Source organism: Sceloporus occidentalis, unplaced genomic scaffold (genome assembly GCF_023333645.1).
Source record: "Sceloporus occidentalis isolate IW3139 unplaced genomic scaffold, rSceOcc1.0.p SCAF_8, whole genome shotgun sequence".
In the NCBI taxonomy this organism is placed as follows: Eukaryota; Metazoa; Chordata; class Lepidosauria; order Squamata; family Phrynosomatidae; genus Sceloporus; species Sceloporus occidentalis.
This window is the reverse complement of record NW_028316988.1, coordinates 47,247,621-47,258,138: the sequence shown is the minus strand read 5'-3', so window position 1 is coordinate 47,258,138 and position 10,518 is coordinate 47,247,621. Positions and strand designations below refer to the sequence as shown.

General features: G+C 40.3%; 1 protein-coding gene across 1 annotated transcript; it reads left to right on the top strand.

Moving 5' to 3' along the window:
* LOC149308840 (diamine acetyltransferase 1-like) lies at positions 1-9,985 on the top strand. Its single transcript, XM_089536543.1, has 6 exons — positions 1-84; positions 2,767-2,818; positions 4,423-4,503; positions 5,925-6,026; positions 6,819-6,859; positions 9,795-9,985. The coding sequence occupies exons 1-6, from the start codon at positions 1-3 to the stop codon at positions 9,963-9,965; spliced, it is 531 nt and encodes a 176-aa protein (XP_089392669.1). The 3' UTR covers positions 9,966-9,985.
* Positions 9,986-10,518: the final 533 nt, after the last annotated feature.

Genomic DNA, 10,518 nt, shown 5'->3' with positions numbered 1-10,518 from the left:
ATGTCAAATTCTAACTCTGTGAACCACTTCCGGGTCCGTCCAGCCGAGCCGCGGGACTGTCCAGATATTCTGCGTCTCATCAAAGTAAGAGGGATAGTAGGATAGGGGAGCAAGGGAGAAACTAGCATAGTCCCCCAATTTGACACCCTCCAGATGTGTTGGACCATAACCAGAGCTTGGAAAGTTGCTTAGTAGTTAGCTCAGTATGTTCATGGAATCGTAGAGTTGGAAGAGACCTCAAGGGCCATCCAGTTCAAGGAAGACACAACCAAAGCACTCGCAACAGACGGCCAACCAGCCTCTGTTTAAAAACCTCTACAGAAAGAGATTCCACTACTATCCAAAGCAGCATATTCCACTATCCAACAGCTCTTACTGTCAGGAAGGTCTTCTTAATGTTGAGGTGGAACCTCTTTTCTTGTAGTTTGAATCCATTGCTCTGTCTCCTATTCTCTGGAGCTGTAGAAAACAAATTTGGTCCTTCTTCAAATATTTAAACAGGGCTGTCATATTATATTGATGCAGCTTAGAATCATACTGGTTTTTTTAAGCTGCAGCATCACACTGTTGACTCATGTTCAACTTGTTGTCTACTAGGACTCCTAGATCCACGTCACATGTACTGTTGTCAAGCCAGGTGTCTCCCATCCTGTATGTGAACCTTTCCTTTTTTCCTCCCTAAGCGTAGTACCTTACATTTCTCCTTGTTGACATTCATTTTGTTAGTTTTTATCCAGCTTTCTAATCTATTCAGGTCATTTTGAATTTTGATCCTGTTCTCTGGGGTATTAGCTATGCCTCTAATTTTGTGTCATCTGCTAGTTTCATAAGCATGCCCTCTATGCCTGTCACTATATATGTGCCCATTGGCTACAACCATTTCTTTCTTACCTGGAAACTTGCCATGGACTGGCAGTGGTAAAATAGAATAAACTATTGTGGCATGTAGTAAAGATATTGAAGAAATCAGTGAAAGAGTTAATTGTCAAAGGTTAAATGGGAAGTGCTTAGTTTTACAGAATATACAAGGAAACAAGCGTTGCCTGCAAACAGTGTTCGATGAACCTGCCTTTTGTTATTTGCCTCTTGAATCCAGTATTCCCAGAAAGGTCTTGGACTGAATTATTTCCTAGACTAGGTTACCTGAGATCTTTTACCTGGGGACTTGGGACTTTCTTGCACGCAAAATCTCTGCCACGGAGCTTTGGACACAAAATACTTCCGTATACCAAGAGGCAAATGCTTTCTGCAGGAAGTTGTTTGTAAGAGCAACTAAAAGAAAGTGGCATTTACTATCCAACAGAATGAAGGTATTGACTGTTACTTTAGGTGGAATGTGTGTAGTGATGAGGGAGGAATTAACCAGTGCCCTGTCCAATGGTGAAGGGTTGCTAGTAAAGGTGTAGATATGGAGCACAAGGCAACGTGACAGAAGACCTTTTCCTTGGACAGAGTTAGCTTGAGATCCTGACCTCAACATTGTGCCATTGATTACCTCTGCAATAGCTGCAGAAGAGAGGTGTATGTGTGAAGTTCAGAGATGTGTCCTGGGCAAAATGAACTGCTGAAAATGTTGATGCCACTAAAATGCCAACAGCGAGAGGGACTGTGGGTGCAGAGTAGGGAGACGAGGGCATTGCCCTCCCAAATAGGAATTCTGCCGCCGCCATTAAGTTCTCCTTCAATCCCCAAATGTCTAGCATTACAGTAACTTACCCTTTCAGTTGAGCATTTAGAAATACTGTTTAGACCTCCAGAACCAGTGTGGCACAGCGGTTTGAGAGTTGGACTACAACTCTGGAGATCCAGGGTTTCCAGCTCAGCCATAAAACCCACTGGGTGACCTTGAGCAAGTCACAGGCTCTTGACCTCAATGGCAAACCTCCTCTGAACAAATCTTGGCTTAGGGTCGCCATAAGTCAGAAACGGCTGGAAGGCATACAACAACTCCAAATGAAAGGGGCAGGCGAAGTGAACAAAGTCACGCAAACAGCACAAATAGAAGAACGCTACATGTGAAAGATTTGCAGTGCCTTAACTTCTGCAGTGCTAGAAATTTGGGGGCTAAAGAAAAAAATTAATTTGCATGGAGCATAATTCTTGTTTGGAGGGGCAAATGTACATACCTGGTTATTGGGTTGGACTACATGTGGTCTTGTGGTCTCTTCCAACTCTGATTCTGTTAAGTATCAGTCCAGTTTTCTTTTTTCTGACAAATAGCTGCCTGCAGTACACAGTAGCAGAAGCTTCTTTGGAAGGCATCCAACTATTCCTGACACCACGGCACCAAGTTACTTTCCAGTTATTCCTCCCGTAACTTCCCATGAACCCATCTGGATCACTGGGTTGTTTTCTGTCTTCTTCCTCTTAAATCATACTCTCCTTCTCTTCTTTTCTCTTCCTGGCTTCTGCCAGGCTCTGGAATTCCATTTCTAGGGAAGCTAGAATTGCCCTGTCTTTCTGTTGACAGGCAAATATTATTTATTCTGAGAAGTTGAAGGTTGTTTAAAAGAAGGACTTTTCATAGGGTGCTGCTTTTAAGTGTGCTGTCTGAATACAGTTTTTTACTATTTTACTTGTAATGGATTGTTTTTTAACATTTGGTTTAGTTTAGTTATAGTTTCACATGGACCTCCTTGTATCTTTTGTCTCTGTTGTATTTGTTTTAACTTGAAAGATGCCTTGAAAAGCTGTGGGAGGGAGTAATCCATCATCCAATCAATCAATCAATCAATCCATTTATGTCTTGGTTTCTTCTCTTGGCAGGAACTAGCTGCTTATGAAAACATGCCCAATGCAGTGATAATAACAGAAACAGGTAAGGATGCCTTGTGTGTTTTCTTTAGGACACTTCATTTTCCATGGAGCTCAGGGCCACCTTGATAGCCCACCTGTACCATCCCATGTCTCAATACAGTATGTGTTGAAAGAGACAGCAGGAAGAGAGAAGCATTTCAACTCTTTCTTCTCTGCTAGGATCTTGAAAAGAATCTGTTTTCTGAAGAGGGAAATCCCCCATTGGTATCGGAGGTTACATTCCCTTTTTATGCCTTCTCCAATCTCCTTAATTATTATCCATGCACAACTTGCATTATAACAAGACCTAAAGATGACTTCAAATGTTATGTGGATTTTGGTCTTATTGTTGTTGCTCATTGCCATCAAGTCAGAAAAATGCCAAAAGCATAAAGTGGCCGTTTTTGCCCACTTTGTTGATTAATGTCGGGTTAATGCTTAGTTAGCCCGACATCACCTGAAAACAATCCCACTTTTGCGGGATTTTCTTGGATTTAAATCCCTTTTGTCCACAAGATTTGAGTGCTTCCATCCCATGTGATAAGGTCCTCAGATTTAGGGTGACTCTGTGTTCTCATCCCTGCCCCCCTTGAGGTGCAGGCACCATTTTATTATTTGCCTTGGGCCACAAAATATCTTGGGCTGGCTGTGATGTTAGTTATCAAAATGAAGGGATTTAATTCCTTCTCTATCCCTTTTGGAAGAGCATTCGGTTTTAAATAGTGACCAGCTCTTTGTGTAGCCCGACTCTACATCGGATGTGTATACAAACTTAAGAGGCCAGTTGAATTAGTCTAATCTCAGATATTTTTGTGCAATCCACTTGGCATTCTTAGAAAAAGAGAACCACCATCACTCCGTCACCAGACCATTACAGCTTCACAACTTGGACTCTTTTGAGCCTATTGACCTTTTGTGCCCTTTTAGTCTATCATAATGTAACTCCCAAATGTGCCTTTTTGGGCAGACGTTGGTGGCAATGTCACATCTCCACACTCTTCTCAATCCCTGGGAATCTCTTACTTTAAAACTATATCCAAGGTGTTGGACATATAGCGAATCCAATAGCATCCAAAATCCTCTAAACAGTAATACCTTTATTGGATCCATCAAAATGCACAATATACATATTGCAAGCTTTCGAAGCTCTACTGGCTTCTTCATCAGGCAAGATTAAGAACCATATAGGAGAAAACTTTTTTGAAGATGTTAGTCATAGGTCTAATTTTTGCTGTTTTTGTTCTCAGTTCAGATGGTATGGGGGTCTATCTTGCAGGCTGGCACTTCTTCCTTCTAGCCATGTGGCTACTGGGAGATTCTCAAAGTCTGGGAACTTTAACATCCATTTGCAAAACAAAAAGATACTTCCTTTATATTTTAGCTATTTCACCATCTTAAACTTTTCAGTATGCAAAGGGAATCTTGTAGCGCCTTTGAGACTAATTGTGCAAAAGAAGTCGTAGCATTTGCTTTTGTAGACTTAGTCTGCCTCTTCAGATGCAGACCCAGTCCGCAAAAGCCTGTTACAACTCCTTTTGCACAGTTAGACTCAAAGGCGCTGCAAGATCCCTTTGCATACGGATATTCTAGACTAACACAGCTCTGTCTCTGATTGAAACTTTTCAGATTTACTTCGCGACGGTTTTGGACCACGTCCTTTCTTCCACTGTTTAGTAGCAGAGGTGACAAAGGAAAATGATTTGCATGGTAAGCTTTTTTTTAAATTATTAAACATTTATACACATATAAGACACAGATAAACATATTTAAAAAAATTAATGTATATATTATCCATCCATACCATAACATATTAATTTATATACCAACATACTAGTATCAGTAACTCCTATTTTTCTACAAGGTAAGCTTTCAAGGGGGGAAAGTAATTTCCCCAACAGAATGATTTTAGTTGCTGCTTTCATGTTGTTGCTTCTTAGGAAATAAAATCTATAGTAAACTAAATTGAATACCTGGTGCAATATGCTAGTGCTGTGGTTCATTTTTAGTTTCCAAAAAGCTAAGAATGATCTTACATGGAATCACAGAGCCAGGAGGGATCTTTTCAGCCTGGGACAAAGAAAAAAAGTTACTTTTTCAGCAACATTTCCAAAGATCCCTATGATGGTGATGATGGTGGCAAAAATGGTGTGTTACTAAAACAACCCCCCATCTTTGCATGCTGACTAGTATACATATTCCATAGAAGAAATCATGGATTATTTAATCTCAATTGAAAAGAAAAAAACACCTGAAAACTGAGGAGGATGTTGGTTTGCTTGAGTTCCTATTGTAACCTGGAGGCAGAGATAAAGGCCAACATCCTGATAGTAAATAGATGGTTTTAGATTTTTATTGAACTGTATGAATTGTCGATGTTATTGCTGATGTAATTGTTGGTATATTGTATTGCTATGTATTGTGACATGTGTCACTTAGCCTGCACAGTGTGAACCGCTTTGATCAGGAGGAAAAGCGGTATACAAATAAAAGTTTTATTTATTTATTATTTTTATTAAGTGATAGGAAAAAAAATCATTGTGGGATGCTAGAAGATGAGGTATACTACAATCTTCTTGTGGGGGAAATGTGTATGAAGATGTGCTCTTATAAGAAATGCTGACGTGCTTCGAGTATAAACTCTTCTTCATGTGCTAATTCTTCTGTTTCTTTCTTTCTGGTATCGAAGCCAGAATTTTTAGTGTTGTGTCTTAGAAATGTTAGAAATTCTGGCTACGATACCAGCAAGAAACAGAAGAATTAGCTCATGAAGACGGGATTTATACCCAAAACACTTCAGCTGAACGAATAAGAATTTGGGTCTGTTAAGAGCCACATTGTTGACCATCTTGGGATGTGAACATTCCAGCATTGGCTAGGTTTAAGCGAATGGTGGGAGAAAGATAGATTTGGTCCCATATCTGGGGAAAGGGTAATACATAAATGGAATGGAAAGAAATAATAAATTGCTCTACTAGAAGTCTGAAACAATTTCAAGCAGATGGGAAGGATCTGTGTGAAAAAGGAAGAAGGTAAAATATTTATGCAGTATTGTTTGGCTGGCTTTAATATCTTCTCTGCATTCTCACCGATGATGTACTTCCTTGTATGTTGGATTTGTTTCTTTCCAGATGCTGATGTGGTCGGCTTTGCTATGTATTACTTTACATATGATCCTTGGATTGGCAGGTTATTGTACTTAGAAGACTTCTATGTCATGGATGAATTTAGAGGTAATAATGACAATCCTTATTAATAGTACTACATCCAAGTGGGTATACTGTATAGGTGGGCAGGTGGCCACTTTTGCCTCCATGTTATATACTACCAGTATTGAAGTGCCTGAATTGGCACAGCATCAACTCTGGATGCCATTTTGGCCTTTCTTTGGTTTTGGATGTTCTGTGAGCGGAATGATCCAAAGTGCCACATTTGTAGGTGGTTTGGGGCTACCTAGAGATTGAGAGAGCTGGGAAAAGTCATTGGGGGCTAAAAAATTATGGTTTAGGGGTTTGCTTGTTGCCTGCAGGGCGGACTTTCCCCAACCCTGCTTTAAAGAGACTCAGGTTCAAATCCCCTTTTAGTGGCAAGACTGGTAGCAGAAATGGGGAATCTGTGGCACCCCAGATGTTGTCAGACTACAGTGTCCTTCTGTTCTAGCCATCATGATAAAAAAAGGATGGAAACTGTGGCCCATAACATCAGGAAATCTATATGTTCCTCGCTATTGGTGTGCAGGATGGCTGAAGTGGGCAGGGGCTATTTCTCACCCAGGATTATTCAAATCTACCTTTATGGTCAACCTCCAACAGAATTGCCCTGGAGGATCTAGAAATTCCTAGAGAGAACATGTCACTCAAATCCACAAATAAATCAAATCTGCAAATGTGGAGGGCCGACAGTATAATTGGGGCTAATTGACATGACCCCAGCCAATACTCCCCCCCACCCCAACTGTAAAAACTATTCACTTAGCTAGCTTGTGTGACTAGTGAACTGAGCTGTTGTCAATTGTGTTTTGGCAGGTTGGGGCATTGGAACAGAACTCTTAAAACGATTAAGCCAGGCAAGTGATCCTTTAACTCATTACCTTAATATTATTTTCGATATAGGGGAACCAATGAGACTACAGTATGGTCACACTCCAGATTGTTTGTATATGGGCCATTACACTTGAACTGCCCTGGCTCAATGTTAGGGAATTATGGGAACTGTAGTTTTGTGAGACATTTAGCTGTCTCCATCAGAGAGCTCTGGGACCAGAATACACTCCAATTCCCAGGATTCCCTAACAGAGCCAGGGCAACTAAAGAGGTCTTAGGCTGGATTAGTTCTGCCATGTGTTTTGGACCTTAGTGAAGAATTATATCTCCAATAATGCTGTCTTGAAAACTGAAATTAAGGTACAATACAGTGTTGAGACATCACTACTTACCCTATCCATTCCTTCTCATTTCTCTCCCCATTTCATGGCGCTATGGTGGCATGGTGCATTTGCCACTGCCCCTTTCTTTCTCCCAGGGATGCTTTCATACCTCTCTATAAGCAAAAGCAGGACTCTATAAGCAGAGCTGGATAATGCAAGTGAGAATGGTCTGAAAACACTGTGCCCCTCCCGTTCCCTCACTGCCTTGCAAAGCAACCATGGAAAAAAGTTGTTCAGAGCTTTCTGTAACAGCCAGCATTCTTACATTTCCATCTGCTCACAATGCAGTCTACAGTAAAGAGCTGCCACTTAACAGAAATGTAATTTAGACCACTGGTTCCCAAACTTTGATCTTCCAGGCATTTTGGACGTCAGCTCCCAGTATTCCTGATTAGCTGGCTGGGGGTTTTGGGAGTTGAAGTCCAAAACGCCTGGAAGATCAAAGTTTGGGAATCACTAGTTTAGACCATTCTTTCTTAATCTGGCACCCTCTATGCTGGACTAAACTCCCATGCTCCCAGCAATAAGAGGAGTTGTATTCCAGCACATCCAGAATGCCAGGTTAGGGTATCCAGATGTCATAACCACAAAGGAGGACAAGGTGCTGCAAAATGTAGGACTTTCAAGAAAAACATAGGACATTACCAAATAAAAGCTCAAGATAATAATATAAATATAAATTCATTTCATGTGGTTTATTTACCACTGTATTACATATACTGTATTGTATCATGTACTCAACTGTATTTTTCTGATGAACTTATCTTCGTTAAAATGCCTTGGCTGGCAATATACTTAGAGAACTCTGAACAAAACCCTTCATTGAATCGACATTTATTCCTTTCATTTATCCGCTGTGCTGAAATTAAGGGGAGGGAAAACTCTTTCAACATTTGCATTGTGTCCTCAAGAAGCCCATTGCCTAACATATTTGCTGCACTTTTCACTCTGAGAAACAAACACACCCTGAGCTCTGGGTGCAAGTTTTGTCTGCTGCTACTCCCAGGAAAAAAAACTTTAGAAGGATCCATCCTATCCCCCTATTTGCAGCAAGGAGAGACTTCCAAGTAGACAAATTTCTCAAAGGGGAACAGCAAACGTGGCGTTATTCAATGTGCTCCTTAGTCATTCTCAAAATGGAGGACACTTTGGCATTCCTCCTGGATAGAAGGCTGGAATGTAGGCCATGTCTTGAAAAAGGAGGACATCTGCTCACCCTAGGTCAGGATTTAGAAGAACATCAAAATTTCAACTTATTCAAAGATGTGAGAGGCAGAGAAAGGTTTCACAAAATACCAGCAATTAGAATATTTGGTCTTGTTCACACAAACAGGCTAAAATGGTAAAAACTACCCGTCAACTGTTCTCTCCCTGACTGCAAGGAATGGGGCAAGTTGCACGACAGGATAGTCCTCCATACTTGAAAGTATACAAAATTAGTGTTTATGAGAAATCTCACCAATGTGTGCAATTTCTATGTAAAAGGAAGCTTTAAAAATAAACACTTGATAACATTTGCAGCCTGAAGTGGTGCCAAGATTCTTACCATCGTATCGGCTGTTTCAGTGAATGAAGCTTGAGATCACATTTTGGCTAGCGTCCCCCTTTCAGCTTAGGCTCCAGTCCTGTACTTAGTAGTTTCTATGGGCTCCGTTGAGTCTTGTGGATTTATTCTGAGCATTTATACAAAGATTTTATTTATATTTATTAATATAAGCCGTTTTTTATTTAAAATTCAGCACCTGTAAAATGGTGTATTTTTATGGGGGGAGGCTAATTTAAATAATGTAGCTTTCACAGAAATGAAACCCCTCTTGAGTTTTCACTTTGGAATGGGATGGGGATAAGAGTTATTAATTTGGAAACCTCCTCATAGGAACCTAGAACATTGGTTTGAAAGAATCTTCCCAAAGGTTAAGCGGGGATATGAGTCATAGCTTTAAAAAACATCCTTCTTTTTGAAAAGGCTTATATCTGTAGCAGGACTGCACCACTCCAGCTACTGGGAATTTTACTTGGCTCAGGACCAGAAAAGCACTCTGCTGGCTAAACTGTTCTTCAAAAATTATTAATGGAAGTAACTTAGCGACTAATGACTTTCTATGGGAGTCTCCACTCTCTATGGAATTGGAAAGCCCTGTTCTGCTGACCCATGTGTCTGAATCTTTCAGTGCTTGAAGGAATCAGAAAACAGGTTAGAGTTGTACCTATATTGGAACTCTGGAAATATGTAATATATATTTCTACAGTTCTCTGCACAAGCTGTTCTAAAACAAATGGAAAAACTGCTGCCCTGATCCTATATCTGCTACTATACAATGGGGCAGTTCATTTTAAATTATCTGTTAATTCTACCTGCTTGAATTAAGACACATACATTGCATATAAAGAAAGCTGTAGAAAAACGTACTTTTAATTTCTACATTGCTATGTTAAAATTCGCACAAATCCCAGGTACAGGTGTCCCTCCTTTAAATGGTTCAATGAATAATTTTCATCACTTGTACAGTATACTTTAGATAATGGTTGATGCATCTTCTCACAAAAGGAAATCACCTGTTTTTATTCTCAACAGATAGCAATTGATACCAACTGTAGTTGCATGCACTTTCTTGTTGTTGTTTGGAACAAACCGTCTATAGAATATTATATGAGGCGTGGGGCTTCAGACCTTTCCACTGAAGAAGGCTGGCATCTCTTTCGATTTGACAAAGAAAATCTAATCAGAATGGCTTCTGGAGAATAAGGAGGACAATTGCTGTTTTATCCTCTGAAACATGGGGTGCTCTAAGGCCATCAGGTTTGCAAATCTCCCTCACAACAAAACTTTTCATTACATCGCTGTCTGTAAAGCAGGGTAGCAATAGCAACATAAATTAAAAGTGATTTGCCTTATTTTTGATATGTTGCTGCCATCATTATTGGGCCCTGGTGGTCTTTGTTTTTAGTCACACCATTTTTAGCATTGATGTGGCAGAATACACAGGCCAGGAAATTCTATGCTTCATTTCAAATATTCAATATTCAAATAGCTAATGTGCCTCTGTGCTAGGACCAGCTCCAGGATGCTGTGCTAGAAGAATGGGCTTTGATTCCTCTTTCCAACATACACAGTGGTTCTTCTGTTGCTTTTGTTTCCTTTACATGGAAGGCAGCAGCTCTACCAGTGCTGGAGAAACAGAACCACTGAACTGATCAATAGGGTTGGGTTTCACAACAAAAATCAAGTTGAGCATTCATTTTGAATACAGACTTACTGTGGGTGCACAACAGCAGTCAAGGGTGTCCCTGACATAGTT

What these genes read in the sequence shown, in the direction of transcription:
- LOC149308840 (XM_089536543.1), top strand. Translation starts at nt 1, where the DNA reads ATGTCAAATTCTAACTCTGTGAACCACTTCCGGGTCCGTCCAGCCGAG. An exon ending in AAAGGAAAATGATTTGCATG is followed by an intron (nt 4,504 to 5,924) that starts GTAAGCTTTTTT and finishes GTTTCTTTCCAG; the next exon opens with ATGCTGATGTGGTCGGCTTT. An exon ending in TGTCATGGATGAATTTAGAG is followed by an intron (nt 6,027 to 6,818) that starts GTAATAATGACA and finishes GTGTTTTGGCAG; the next exon opens with GTTGGGGCATTGGAACAGAA.